The sequence below is a fragment of the Ictidomys tridecemlineatus genome, chromosome 6, assembly GCF_052094955.1.
Source record: "Ictidomys tridecemlineatus isolate mIctTri1 chromosome 6, mIctTri1.hap1, whole genome shotgun sequence".
Classification (NCBI taxonomy): Eukaryota; Metazoa; Chordata; class Mammalia; order Rodentia; family Sciuridae; genus Ictidomys; species Ictidomys tridecemlineatus.
In genome coordinates this window covers 3455560-3470070 of record NC_135482.1, presented here as the reverse complement: position 1 = coordinate 3470070, position 14511 = coordinate 3455560, and the positions used below count along the sequence as shown (strand labels likewise).

General features: G+C 56.8%; 1 protein-coding gene and 1 long non-coding RNA gene across 4 annotated transcripts in view; one reads left to right on the top strand and one right to left on the bottom strand.

The window, feature by feature from the left end:
• Positions 1 to 1857: 1857 nt before the first annotated feature.
• On the bottom strand, positions 1858 to 4032 carry LOC144378301 (uncharacterized). The gene is made up of 2 exons (XR_013440000.1): positions 2845 to 4032; positions 1858 to 2331 (listed from the first exon to the last, which is right to left on the bottom strand). It is a non-coding gene; the product is annotated as an uncharacterized LOC144378301 (long non-coding RNA).
• A 3992-nt stretch (positions 4033 to 8024) lies between these two features.
• Fbln1 (fibulin 1) overlaps positions 8025 to 14511 on the top strand; it is a 71542-nt gene continuing 65055 nt past the window's right edge. Inside the window, exon 1 of one of the 3 annotated variants that reach the window (XM_078052544.1) lies at positions 8025 to 8230. In XM_078052544.1, coding sequence (XP_077908670.1) covers positions 8140 to 8230 — 91 coding nt within the window. In that variant the 5' untranslated portion in view covers positions 8025 to 8139. Of the gene's footprint in view, positions 8231 to 12225; positions 12248 to 14511 lie in introns of those variants that run through there. The other 2 variants (XM_078052545.1, XM_078052546.1) reach the window with 2 other exon arrangements.

Below are 14511 nucleotides of genomic sequence, written 5' to 3'. Positions count from 1 at the left end.
GAATAGAATACAGTAGAAGACAACAGGGCATGAGTGGGAGGAAGTGGGGGGTTTAGATCATAGGACACCAAGCTGCAAGGTACAGATGTTCCCAGAAGCTGGGACTTCCGACTCCAGGGAAGAAGGAAAAGGAACCAGCCAGGGAGAGCAAACGTGCACCCAGGCAGAACCTGGGGCTCCAGCTGAAGGAGACAGGCTGCTCCCCAAATGCAGTGGGAGGAGGCCTGGGTGAGTCTCTGGGGGAGGCTGACATCCAGTAACTTTCCACTGGCCCAGGGTCATGTTTCCCAAAGATATTTCTTCTTGTCCGAGACTCAGATGATCTTGTGATTAGGGTCAACTTGTCCCAGTAGCTGCTGAGTTACTCTTGCAGGGAGGGTCTGCCTGGGGTACTGAATGGGACTGTGGGATGCAGACCCCTCCGCTGGACTGTCCAGTACCCACAAACACCGTTTTCTCTGTCTTTGTGAACTGCCCATTGCTGATCTCGACGCAGCTATCACGAAGGTTCACAGTTACTGATCCACCAGAGGCAACCAAGATCATACCCAGTGATTACCTCTGAGACGGTGACATTGGGACCATAGTTTTGTGTCCACTCTGTAGGGGTTGTCCGCTCCTCCTCTGGTTCTGTGGCAACCCCAGTAAGAAAGACAGACGTCTGTGATGACGCACGCCCTGCTCCACAGCCTGCGCTGGCGGGAAGGTAGAGCTCGCGTTCCTGCTCAGAGTGGCCAACACAGAGGAAGGCAGAGCTGGGCTGGGGCTCAGTGGAGCACTTGCCTGGCATGTGCGAGGCACTGGGTTCGTTCTCAGCACCACTCGTTAATAATAATAATAATAAAGTTCCACTGACAACTTACATATATATATATATATATATATATATATATATATATATATATATATATATATATATATATAATTTTTTTTTTAAGGCAAATCTGCACCCAAACAGAAGCCAGATGAAAGGACTGTCCCAGGCTCCAGGGCAGAGCCCCGGGCATCAGGGTTGGTTCCTCCAAGAAGGCAGGAAGTCGACGTTGTCCCATGTGGTCCCAAGGAAAGGCACACAAACTTCCTTGTTTTGTGTGGTTACCCCAGAAGCACCTTCACTCTCTCCAGCTCCACTTGACCGCTGTGGGGGCAGCCCGAGGACCAGGCCCCTCTCCCTAACATGAGGCTCCTCGGGCTTTGTGTTTTCTGGGCCTTTGTTCGGGTGGCCCCAGGGACTGTTCAACATACAAATAAGTGGTAGTGTTTTATTGGAACTTGCCCCTGTTCTTCCTCTGATCCATGGAGGGTTCAGGTTCTAGAATGTTCCGGAACGTGTGCCCCCTTCCCTCCTGGTTCCAACGCCTGTGACAATGTCCCAGGTCCAGCATGGTGGCTGTCCCTCCCTCTCTCTGCCGCGGCACTGGTCTGCTGGGCTGCTGTGACATGCGCTGCGGACAGGGTGGCTTTATTCTCACAGTGCTGAAGGCCAGAAGTCTAAGATCAAGGTGTCAGCAGGGTTGGCTCCTTAAGAGTCTTCTCTGTCCTCGCTGGTCCCCTCTGTGCAGGTCTGTGTCCTACTCTTAGCTTTTCACAGGGCAGCAGCCCTGTTGGGTTAGAGCCCACCCTGACGTCAGGTCCTTAAAGACCCCGTCTCCAAATACAATCACACTCTGAGGTGCGGGATCTGGGACTTTAGCATATGAACCTGGGGGCACTGTGCCACCCACAACTCCAGGCAGCCACTTGGCACCGTGCTAAGTGGGCACTCTGGGAACTTCTGGGAAACGGAGGCAGCCTAGGGACCCCCCCCTTCAAACCCCAATTCTTGCAGCCTAATCAGAAAGATTTCGGACACGCCACTTAGAGCAACAGGAATGTGTTTACTAGAGGGGACGGGAAGGGGGCCAAGGGGACACTCTCACAGGACAGAGTGGGTCCTCTCAGAGACAAGAGCCGCAAGGTGCTTCTCCTGTGCTCCACTTTATGGGGGATCCCAGAGAAGTTTCCAGAGAGTCCCACCCAGGTCTACCTCTTGATGTCTGCCTGACAGCAGGATGACATCAGACTCCAGTCCCCACGGCCATGACAACTCTGGTCACTTTGGCCCATGTGGACAGGTTCTAACTGGAATCTTTTCTTACAGAATTCATGGTTAGGGAGAATTATTCTTATCTCCCTGAATTCCAGTTCAGAATGACTTGTGTTCTTCTTATCAACATTATCTGAAGGCCTGAGTTTCTCCTGCAGGTGGCTGGTGGCTTGCTGGGGAATGTGACACATCCCGTCCTCTGAAGCCTCGTAAGTCCTTAAAACAGGGCTGCACGTAAATTGCTTCTTGAAAGGAAAGTATGTGGGGTCAGCACAGTGGGTGCAGTTTACAGAATGGTTCCCCTAACCTCAGGTTCCCATCTCTTGCATCTGTCTGTCCCCTGTCAGTGACACAGCTGGGGACCCAGACCTGCCTGGTTTACATCCTGGCTCTGGTGGTCCCCTGGTGATGCTGTCCCCCCAGCTGTGAAATGGGAGTCACTTCCTGTGGGCTGACCGTCACTGGGCGCTAGACCCATGGAAACTGACCCCTGGACGGAAGATTAAGATGGCCCAGGCAGGGCCCAGCGGGCAGAGGACTCCTGCCGGATTCCTAAGCCCACTTCCCCCTCAACCTGTCCTGTGGTGGCCCTGCCCTCTCTCATCCCCTCCTGTCCTGCTGAACTGCACCCACTAATTTTACCCAACATGGTCCATCCTCAGACCTGGACGCTGCCTGCTCCTCCCTCATCTGGGATGTCTGTCACCCACCCAGGCCCTTCCCCTCCCCCGGCCTGGACCTGCTCCAGCACCACTCACCCCCAAGATGGCTCCAGCGCAGGGGTCTGGTTACCTCCTCTAGGAAGCCTTCTTTGATGACTTCTTCCTCCTCAGCCATCCTCCTGTCCCTGCCTGCCCGGTGGCAGGGGTTGTCACTGATGTGGAGGAACCCCTTGAAAGCCAGGGGCAAGTCTGAGGTGCCAGCGTGGGCCCATGGCAGAGCGGCCACCCACGCCCACTTACTGTGAGAATGCACACGCACTCGGAGGGCCTCGGAGGGCCGTCCAGTGTCCGGGTCTGAGAAGGGAGCAGCTGCTTGGGGTTTGGGGAGCACGGTGGTACTCCAGATCTTATGTGTGTGGAATAACTTGGGGCTTCTCATTTCCAACAGCCCACTGACAGCCTGGTATTCTCCCACATTCTGGGGCCTGGTCACAGGTTTGCCCAGGACCTTCCCAGTGAAGAAAATCCTTAGTGGAGGAGGGACTCAAAAGGGACAGTAAGTGGACCGCAGCCCAGGTCGGCTCCCAACTGGCAGAGGGCAGAGACTGGGCAGCCACACTAGGTCTGCCACCTCCTCAGCTATAAAATGCAGAGAAGAGAGGCCATCTCAGTGGTGGCCATGACGTCACCTGGGTCTCTTTCTTACCACCCCGTGTTGCCAGCTGCTAGGAAGCCACTCTCTCCATTCACGCCCTCAGCAAGTGGCTCAGGAAGCCAGGCCCACGGCAAAGATGGCAGACACAGGCTGTGCCTCAGGGGGCCCAGGGGCAAGGGGGCCCAGGGGCGAGGGGGCGGAGCAAAAGCCTGCACACGAACAGAAAGGAGGGACGGTGGGCTGGAGCAGAGGGCCACAGGGAGGCGGTGCAGGGCAGAGAGGGGACATCCAGGCCCAAGGCCTCGGTCAGCGTGAGCAGCAACAGCACTCTCAACAGCTCATCTTGGCTGAGACCCGAAGGACAGGAAGGAGCTGGCTGCTTAGACAGAACGAGAAGACGGCCTTGGAGAGGGCTTAAGGACCTGGCAGGCCCAGGACTCCCAGCTCCTGGCTCGAGCCTGTCTGGAACTCCTGTCTGCTCTAAGCAACGAGGAGGGAAGCGAGGCTGGTGCTTTGAGCTCTAGGGGTCAGGCGAAGGCCAGGACGCTGTGGCCAGTGAGTGAGGGGTTAGCCAGGTGCACCAGGGTCAAGGGCCCAGGTGTGCCTGGAAGGGCGGGGGCAGGGCAGTGGCTGCTCTCAGAAACCTTGAGGAAGGAATGCAGCTTCAGGCTCAAAGACTGCGGTGCAAAGGTCACAGGAGGCTGGGCCGGGCATTTGTCGATTAACTTGGGAACAACAGCCCGTGAGCACCAGCCATGATCTTTCAAACAGATGGAGAACTGTTTGTGATGGGGAAGAGTGCTGGACTGTCACTGTGGACATGGTGCATGACTTCCTGCTTGCAGCAGATTTCCAGGGTGTGTGTGTGTCATCGTGCCCAAAACCCTGGGTCAGAGGCTGGGGCCTCCGCCCCTTCTACCCCACAGGAAACCTGCCCAAAGATCAGTCTCTCCCTCTCTCTCTGCAAACTGCAAGCAAATGTGCTGCTTATCAAGTTTCTTGACTCTTACATAAAGACCCAGGAGGAAAAGGATCCGAATTTTGTGCCAGAAACACGCTGGTCTCCCCTGATAACACGGTGCGCTTTCTTTGGTCAGGAGCCACAGCAGTGCTCCTAATGGGAGGTTTGCCTCGGTGGCCAAGAAAGGTCGGGTCGAGTTTAGGTGTAGTAAGCACATCACCCGAGGTTTCTGGCACAAGGATTCCCCTGTTGATTGTCCCCTAAACAAATTAAATCACATTTTTAAGAAATTAAGAATAAAAATTTCCCCCATCAAATGAGGCTTCCACTTTCATTTGGTTTCCTTCTGGTCCTTAGCCACATGGATACACCTCGTGCGTCGTCATGATGGCACACTCACCCTTCATGTGGGCTCTGTTTTCACGTGCAGTTTGTTCACTAATACCATATTACTGCTTTGGTCTCCTGTCCTGCCTTTTCAACAATAGCATGATATTCTGTTGAGTCACTGAATACTGATCTGTGGTAGTTGAATCCAACCCTATGGACCATGCATGGGCTAGCACTGGACACTGCCTTTTCCTAGATTTTCCCGTTATACATAATCGTGCCATTATATAAATGAGTTGTGAACAAGTCACACAACAGAAATGGTCCATTAGCACTAGAGAAGTCCAGCCATTGCTCCTGATAAAAGACACATTGAAACAAGACAGCCTGTGGCCCACTTTAAACACAATGTTACGCAATCTGGAGGGGCGGTGGAGGGACCCGGGGCTTCTCTGCCTGTTGGCCTGAAAGTGAATTTGTCCATTTCTGGCTGAAACGACTCTTTCAGGGCACCCATGTTAGGAGCCACTGAGATACAGCCTGTTCTGGGCACACAGGTTTCACTGCAAAGTAATTTCTAAGCCCACAATTTTTTTTTTTAATTTTTAATTTTTTGTAGTGCTGAAGAAGGAACCCAGGGCTTCAAACATGCTGGGCAAGCGCTCATCCTGAGCCCCACCCCAACTCAAACCCTGCGAAATTTAAATGACAGAACTGTCCTGTGATAGGAGATTCAACTCTGGCCTGTCCATTCTTCAGGTATTCACGTGGTGTTCCAGTGTGTGTGTGTGGGGGGTTACACTTCCATGTTCAGTGAGAAACAAGAAACTGGATACAAAGTCACCTCCGGAGGAGCCCCGGGCTGGGAGTCAGAGCACAGGAATGAGCCACCTACTCCTGCTGTCCCTGTCTATACCCCCACCCCCTCTGCAGCCACCTACAGCCTGGTCATTCCTTCCCCATCCTCAGAAAGGGTGATGCGGGGGCACCTGCTCTGGCTCCGGCAGGAATTCTCAGGCCCAGCCTCACTGAGCCCAGGCTCTACTGGGCAGCTCCAGCCAGACTCCCTCTCTGAACCCTTCATGGATATCTCCCTGCCCAGCCTTCCTCCCACCTCTCTGCCTATTTCTTCCAGTGGCCTGTCTGGGGGGCCCAGGACTCTTCCCCATCAGCCACCCTCTCTTAGCCCTCTAGACTCTACATACCCTTATTCCTCCATGGCTTAAAAAAAGACAGAAGAATACCAAAGTACTACAGAGTCCCAGTCTGCCCAGCTCAGGGGCCCCTCTGTCCATGCACATGCTTAGGTGCCTGGTATCATCTCCAGCAAGAACATACCAGATCCCTTTTGAGGCTGCCCAGGGTCTCTGGTGCCTCCCCTCTGCCCTTTCAACGGCAATTCCGTGTCAGGGAGGTCTCTGTAACCAAGCAGGCAGTTAGTGGCAGGTGCCCTTCATGAGCTTTCCTGGGTTCTCTGCAAACCTCAAGTGTGTGAGGCATCTTGTGGGAAAATGTCTTTTGTCTCTTTGGTTTTTATTTTTTATTTTATTTTTTTAAATTATGCCATTATACATATATTCTTTTTTTTTGCATTACAATTTTTTTAATGTTTATTTTTTAGTTATCGGCGGACACAACATCTTTGTTTGTATGTGGTGCTGAGGATCGTACCCGGGCCACACACATGCCAGGCGAGCGCGCTACCGCTTGAGCCACATCCCCAGCCCCAGGTTTTGATTTTTAAAATTCAACATTCAGAAAAGGGCAGCTGGGTGTGGTGGTACCCATTGGTGGTCCCAGCTACTTGGAAGGCTGAAGCAGGAGGATCATTTGAACCCAGGAATTCCAGACCAGCCTGGGCAACATAGCGAGACCCCATCTTAAGAAAAAAGGGTCAGCGGGAGGCTGAGGCAGGAGAATGGCAAGTTCAGAGCCAGCCTCAGCAACTTAGCAAGGCCCTAAGCAACTTAGCCAGACCCTGTCTCAAAATAAAAAGGGCTGGAGATGTGCCTCAGTGGCTAAGAGCCTCTGGGTTCCATCCCTGGTAGAAAAAGAAGAAAGGAAGGAAGGAAGGAAGGAAGGAAGGAAGGAAGGAAGGAAGGAAGGAAGGAAGGAAGGAAGGAAGGAAGGAAGGAAGGAAATGGGTGGGGGCACATTTTGTAAGTGAGCAGCTTGACAAAACTTCAGACTGAACCCAACCTTGTATCCAGAACCCAGGTTAAGAAGCCAGCCCCTCATGCTCCCTCTAGTCCCTAACCCACTCTAGTGATCAGCACTCCCCTGATTTCTGGCCTGTGCTTGTTCTTCCTATAAATGGAACCACGTGCCAGTGCTTCTCTGTGGCTGGCCCTGCTGCTCAGACTGTGATCACCCTGTGGAGCTGTGCACCTTGCTCCAAGTCCCCGGTGTGGACCCTGAGGGTGGATCCACTCTGCTGTGCTGCTGTGACCATGCTGTCACTCCCACTCGGGAGCTCTGTTGAACAGTGCCACTGTGACCGTCCCAGTACACGTCTGTCTGCTAGTATGCACTCGTATTTCTGCTGGAAAGAGCCCCGGAGGAGAACTGCAGAACCCTGGAATCCATACATTCAGCTAAATAGAGTTCCTGTGGGTCTCCTCCCGGGGAACCAAATCTTTACCTGTACTAGTTTGTTTGGTTTGGGGGTTTTTGTGTGTGTGTGTGTGTGTGTGTGTGTGTGTGTGTGTGTGTGTGTTAAAGAGATCTATTTGTTTCAGGCAGACCATCTCGTCCTCAGTAACCACTGGATGCAGTTACGAATTAAGCACAAGTCGGCTCCCACAGGCCCTGCAAAGGCTGTCCCATGGCTTCCCAGCCTGAAAACTCTCCTCTCCATAGGGTTTTTGGGTCCAGCTGGGACAGGCGAGGGACCTGCAGCGATGCGCGCCAGCCGGGCGCCCCAGGCGGGAAACGAGCACTCCGGAGAGCCCCGAGTGGGCCCGCTCCAGGGGACCCAGGACACTCGAGGCCGGGGAGGCCGGGGTTCCGGCGGCCTGGCTGCCCGCGTCCGGGCGCGGGTCCTTTCCGCGGGCCAGGCGCCCTAGCCCTGATCCTGAGCCCGCCCGCGGCAGTGGAGGGGGATAGGGCTTTGCGGGGGCCGAGTCTGGGGGCCTGGGGCGAGTCCGCCCGGAAGGGCCCCCTTCTGCGCGCCCCTGCAGGGGGGCCAGGGCCCCGCGCCGCCCGCGGCCGTGGCAGCGCGCCCCCGCGGCCGGGGCGCCGGAGGGAGGGTCCCGGGGCCGCGCGGGGGCGGCGGGAGGGAGGACGCGCGGCCCCGCCTCCTCCCGGGCGGGATAATTGAACGGCGCGGCCCGGCCCAGCGTTGGCTGCCCAGGTTCGGCCGATCGCGGAGCCGCTGCCGTCGCGCCGGTGAGCCCGGAGCCGCCGCGCCTTTGTCCGCCGCCGCCCGCCCGCGCCCGCCGGCCCCATGGAGCGCGCCGCGCCGCTGCGCCCCGTCCCGCTGCCGCTGCTGCTGCTGCTGCTGCTGCTGGGCGGCCTCTCGCTGCTGGCTGCCCGAGGTAGGGCGTCTCGGGCCCAGGGTCCCCTTTGTAGGGTCCCGGTCCCCGTTCCCTGGCCGTGCTTCTTGGAAGTTCTGCAGCTGCCAGGACTCAGAGCCGCGTGCGCAGCCCAGCGCTGCGCATCGGGGCGGTCATCGTGCAGGCTGCAGAGCCGCTGGCTGGGGACGTCCCCTCCCTTCTCTCTCCTGGTCGGCCTAACACCTCCCTCGCTTAGGGGTCTACCCCACGTCCCTCTTCCTCTAGCGCGCCCTGTCATCCACCCTCTACCCCAGTCCTGGCACATAGACTCTGCCGCGAAGACCCCAACCTGGGTCCTTGGGGGTGGGGAACACTTTGGCCCGAAGCCCCTTGTGTGTCTTTTCCCACTGCACCAGCCCCACCCCTGGTGGGGGCTGTTGTATCATCTCGCTGAGGAGCAAACTGAGGGGTGGGAGCAGTAATTTGTCCAAGAGACAGTCGGTTTGGGGGTAGGGAAGTGGACAGGAAGAAATCAGAAAGTAAGGGCGAAGCTAGAAGACTTCAAGGTGGTGGTCCTCTTGGGATCTGGCCATCTCCTCCCTTCCTGCCCCCCTGGGACACAGGACCCAAGGCAGTGCTTCTGCCAGGCTTCGTGTTCAGCTGGGACAGGGGACAGGTCACTTCCAAACCTACCACCCTGTGGCAAGGTGGGAGGGGTGTCCTCTAGCAAATCTGTGGCCTAGAACCTCCTCTCCCAGCCCTGGGAGGAACAGTGCAGGGATAGTGCCACCCACGCGGTGCCTTTCTCTCTGCAGATCCTCCAGGCCTGGTGTGATGTGGTGGGGGGCAGTCCCAGTGCCTCTGGATCACAGCAGCTGCTGGGCGGGAGAGCCATGACCTCTGACCTCTCTGCTGGCCCTGTGGCTTCTCAGGGCCATTAGCCAGGCCCTGCGCTGCTGGAGTCTTTGTTTCTCCTGGGGCCCAGGTCCAGACCACCCCTGGAATCTCAGATTCTTTATCCCTGGTTTAGTTTAGTTTCTTTTGAATTCTCTGATCACTACCCTCCTCCTTGGTCAAAAGGTCACTTGTCCCAGATAATGCCTGCAGGGAATTTAAGAGGAGGCTGCAGGAGGGGGACAAGGAGGGGGGTTGGCTCTGCAGAGGCTCTGGCTCGATTACTGCTGCAGGCCTCTGGGGACTCGCTTGTTCTGGGCACTGGCTCCATCCTGGGCATCCCTGGGTCCCTCCTCAGGTTGGAGACTGTGGGGAGGCCAGGGCTCAGTGTTGGGAGCTCCTGGGGGACTTGGAGGAGATGGAGCTTGGGGAGGAGCTGGAGGCAGTGTTGGTAGAACATTCTGGGCAGAGTGGACATTTGTGTCACTGTTAGGCAGGGTAAAGGCCCAGAGAGGGCCTTGGAGCTGTCAGGCAGGCAGCACAAGGCCACAGAGACGCTGCTACAGACCCAGAGAGAAGATGTAGCCAACTCTCAGGAATCCAGGAGCCCCGAGACCTCCCTCACTGACCACCCCTGTGCTTCTGGAGAAAACTTTCCCCTGGCATGTTTGACTTTGAGCTCCCAAGACTGGCCAGCCCGGAGCCCCTCGCTACCTCACTGATCTGTCTTCATAGACAAGTTCCCAACCTGAAGGGTTTAAAAAGTTTGAGTGAGCAGAGCTGTGCTGTCCTGTGGCCCTAGCTGTTTCTTGCGGGCAGAACCCTCTGTTTGGAACAGTGTGGTGTGGTCTGGGAAGACGAGGTCAGAAGGTGCCCAGGTCCTTCCTGCAGCCTGGGTAGCACCACCCTGGGGCCCCATTCTGGAAAAGAGTGAGCCCTTTTGCTAATCTGCTGGGGTTCACTCGGTATCGGGCCACGTAGAAGGGCCCTGATCTTTCTTGGGGCAGATGTAAGATGAGGGCCTGTCTGTCCTGTGTCTGTCTGTCCTGTCCAGCTGCCCCGAGCTCTGGTGTGTGAAGGAGGGGGAGGAGGTGAGTGTGGGGAAAAACAGTTGTGTTTTCTCTGAGGCTTTCTTGGCCTCTGACTTGAACAGGGCAGAGTTTCCCACTGATTAAAAGAAAGCGTGTTGGGAGGAGAACAAAGGCTGGAGGACCTGGCTCTGGACCATGTGGCACGCACTGGGCTCCTGGAAGTCTCCCAGTCGGGAGGCGGGGCCGAGCGCTTGATGTTAGAAGATGAGCCTGGGGTGCTCTGGGTGGGGGTGGCCCTGGGACCTCTCCTGGTTCTGCCCGAGGCCCCCCCAGCTTGGGCTGCATGCCCTGTCCCTGCTGGACTAGCCTGGGACAGCTCACTCATCTTCAGTTCCCAGCAGGGTACATGGGGCCCAAGGGACTGGAAACCAGTCTGTCCGTCTTCAGAAAGACTCAGGGATGGCTTGGAGCGTTTTCTCATCTATAAGATGGAGATAGCAGAAGCCGCCTTCCTGGGTGGCTTTGAAGATTGAGGGGAGAGCCCAGGACAGAGCCACCATGGTCTCTGTTATTATTCGCTGTCATTGGTGTTGACCCTTCCTCTGTGGGAAGATGGCCTTCCCCCAGGACTGCCCTGAATGTTCTCTCCAGCCTGGAGCCGGGAAGCAGCCCTGCAGGGCCACAGCTGAGCGGTGCTGGCCCCAGCAAAGTCAGCCACCCACCGCTTCTCTCAACCTCTGGAACAGCTCTGGGGCTGGATACTGCTGTAGGCAGGATAGTATCCAAAGGCAGGAAGGAGAGAAACCCTGCCCTCCTGGGAGCCCTGTTGACAGAAAGAGCCCTCTGGCAGTCCGGAAGCCTTCCTGGAGGAGGAGACCTTGGCTGAGTCTATGGGCAGGGCTGGGAGGATGGCTCCGGAAGCCTGCAGGTTATCAGGAGGGTCCTCCACCGGGGCCAGCCCTGGAAGCTGGGGTCCCTTGAGACCATTTGCTCATTCATTTTCATTCACAGTCAACAACTGAGCGACTGCCCAGCAATCACGGGTCAGATGTGCTGGTCCCAGTTCTGAAAGTGACTCAGACAGTGGCCCAGTCCGGCCTTCTCTCCGGCCCTTTCCAACACGATGGATTGAGAGTGTGTCCTGCTCTGGGCGATTGTTGGAACTGAGGGGCTTTTGTTCGTATCTAGCTGTGAAGTGGGTGACCCAGATTCACCTGAGCCTCCTTTTCCTTCTGGATTGGTCATGTCACCTGCTGGAGTAGACGTGGACTGTCAGGTTTGATTTTTACATTTGAAGGCTTGCTTCTTACTTTGGTTTAAAAAAATCTCTCTGGACCTGGGAGTCAGTGCTGCCACGTAGGGTCAGGCGTCACCCGAGCTCCGTCCACCCACCTCCCTCCTCACAGCGCTGGGACTAGAGCGCCCGTCTCTCCACCCCCAGGACCCTGTGGTACCTGGCTGCCCCCCACATTAATCTCACGAGGAGACACTGTCACTGTTCCCATCATCCAGGGGAGGACACCGAGATGCAGGGAGCATGTCCCCAGCACACAGTGGCCCCAGGACTCCAGGCAGTGTCACCCTGTTAACCAGGACACTCCGTGGTAACACCAACCCAAGTCGGACTGGTCTGAAGTCCGGCTTTAGGGGAAGCTGGTTTCCTGCAGTTGCCGTGAGCCTGGGTTGACCTTTAGCGCAGAGCAGGGTTTGGAGCCCTGCGTGGCCTTGGGCCAGGTCCCGAGTCTCTTCCCCTCCCCTGCCCCACGGGCTGAGGTCCCTTGAGATCATTTGCTCATTCATTCATTCACAGACAGCGACTGAGGACTGAGTGACTGCTCAGCAGGCACTGGGCAGAGTCTAGAACGGGACTCAGCCTGTCCCCGTTCTCCGGGTGCTGAGTACAGGGTTAATCATTTGTGCTAAGTGCCGGAAAGTTCAGGGAACAAAGAGACCATGCAGGGCAGGAAACAGATGTGCCCTATGTGAGCCTGCGTGCTAGGGGCGGCCAGGGAGGGCACTGGAGGAAGGGCAGGGGGCTGGCGCGGCAAGAATGCACTGGCCAGGGGAGAGGAGGGCCCTGGGTGGCCTGGCTAGCAGGGTGCGGGATCCAGCCAGCAGATGCAGAAGATGCGAGGTGGGTGTCGAGAGAGACAGAGGCCCTGGGGGAGAGGGGTCCTGGAGGCCTAGGACCCCCTTGGACAGGGCTGGATGCTACAGAGGCGACCAGGTGTGGATGGCCCATGTGACATGTGGCACAGGAAGTGGCTGCCCGAGAGAGCCTGGGGGAAGGTCACTCCCCTCACCTCTCCCGCTGTGCCTTCTGCCCCTTCTATCTTGCTGCATCCTCCTGCTTCTCTGCCTCAGACCCTGGGGGTCTCTGTGACGGCTGGGGACGTGCTCAGGAGTGGCAGGTGAGGCTTCAAGGACACAGGAACTCTTGGGTGGAGCTGAGGCCTGGAGCCCGAAGAGCAGACGCCAGCTCACCCTGCTGCTTCCTAGGAGGCCTGGTGGCCTTGGGTCTGTCCCCACCGGGTCCTGTGAGGCCTGCAGAGGCTGCCAGCGGCCCAGGGCCCTGCACTGCCATTTTCTTGTGTTTCTGGATTCCCATGTCCCGGGGTTCCTGGACCCAGGGAGTCCCCTCAGCTCTGCACAGCTTCAGACAAGGTGCCAGTGTTGATGGGCATGGTCCCCGCAGGGTATGTGAACCAGGAGGACCGGGACACAGGTGGCAGAATCCCATTCCCTTTCCAGAGCCCTGAGTCTTAGCCACTGCTGAGCTGCCTTGAGGACACTAGATCCCGTGGCTCACAGGCCACTTGGGAATGTGTTTGGACATTGCCCCAAACCCCTACGATGTTTACAGCTAGCAGGCTGACATTCTGGAAGCTTCCACCCAGAGACTGGTAACGAATCCCTCTGACTGACAGCCCAGCATCTATGGTCTGGGAAAGACCATGTGGCCATGTCCTCACTTCAGGTCGAGGGCCTCTCCCTGTCCCTCTAAACCCTGAGCCTCTCTGTGCCTGAGAACCTGCATCGTCATCCGCACGATCCGTGTCCATGCCATCATCTTTAGAAAGCCTGACGCACCTGGAAGCAGCTGAGTTTCACTGCTGGGGCAGGTGGCAAGTGGTGTCTGACCCCTGGGAACTGAGTCCCCGTCCGCCTGGACACCAGGCACTTCAGGTGGGGTGTGGCTTTCCAGGAGGTGCCGGTGGGCAGGTGCAGACTACCCAGCAGCATGTCAGTCCTGGGGAGCGTGCTGTTCCCACCAGGGCAGCTTCTCTTGGATTTCAAAGACTCTTCCTTGATCAGGGTACAGACTAGGCCCTTGCCCTGGATTGTCCTGTTCACTTTCCCACCCGACACTGAGTGCGCTCACCCCACTGTGCCTCTGAAGGAACCAGGCCCCCGGGGTTAGTGAGATGGGCTGCCAAGTTGAGGCTGGGCACTGCTTCTATTCATTCATTCATTCATTCATTCATTCATTCATTCATTCTTAGTACTGGGCACTGAACACAGGGGAGTTTTACCACTGAGTTACATCCTACCCCTTATTATATTTTATTTTGAGACAGAGTGTTGCTAAGTTGCTGAGGATCTCGTTAAGTTGCTGAGGCTGGCCCCACACTTTGGATCCTCCTGCCTCAGCCTCTGGATGGCTGGTGTGTCCCCGTGCCTGGCAAGACTGGGCAGTCTCACCCCTGCACTGTCGGTGGAATGTCTGGTGCAGGGTTAACTACATTTGCAAGGGCTTGTTCTTGGCTTGCACTGAGTGTTCTTTATGGGCCTTACCACCTGGTCAGGTGACAGGGATGACATTGGAACCGTGGATGATGAGAGTTTCTTCTCAGACAAAAAAGGAGCTAATCAGTGAGAGAAGATTCCAGATTGTCCCTAGAGCCTGGCACTGGGCCAATGAGCCTGCCTGGCAGTTGAGAGAGAGGGTGATCTGGGTGGGCTTGGGAAGCATGCAGTGTGGGACTTAACGTGGAAATATAGATCATGGAGCCATTATGGTCGTTGATGGTCAGGGGACAGGAGCAGCCGGGCTGGCCTCGTGGCTCCAGATCACTCCTGACATGCTCTAGGTCTGCTCAGGCGCAGGGGTCTTGTGTGGGGATTGCTTGTTCTTTGGCCTCTGATAGGTGTTGCTAGTGGGCCTGGGACTGGTGCGGAGCTGGGCGGGCGCTGGGCTCACTGGGAGGCTTGGTGCCCATGAGTGTGGCATTGGGCTGAGGCCCATTACCCCCAGGTCCATTCCACCTGGGGCAGGTGGCAAATGGTGTCTGACCCCTGGGAACTGAGCACCCCCCCCCCCCCCCCCGTCCGCCTGGACACCAGGCACTTCAGAGGGGTGTGGCTTTCCAGGAGGTGCCGGTGGGTCTTGGGCCGCAT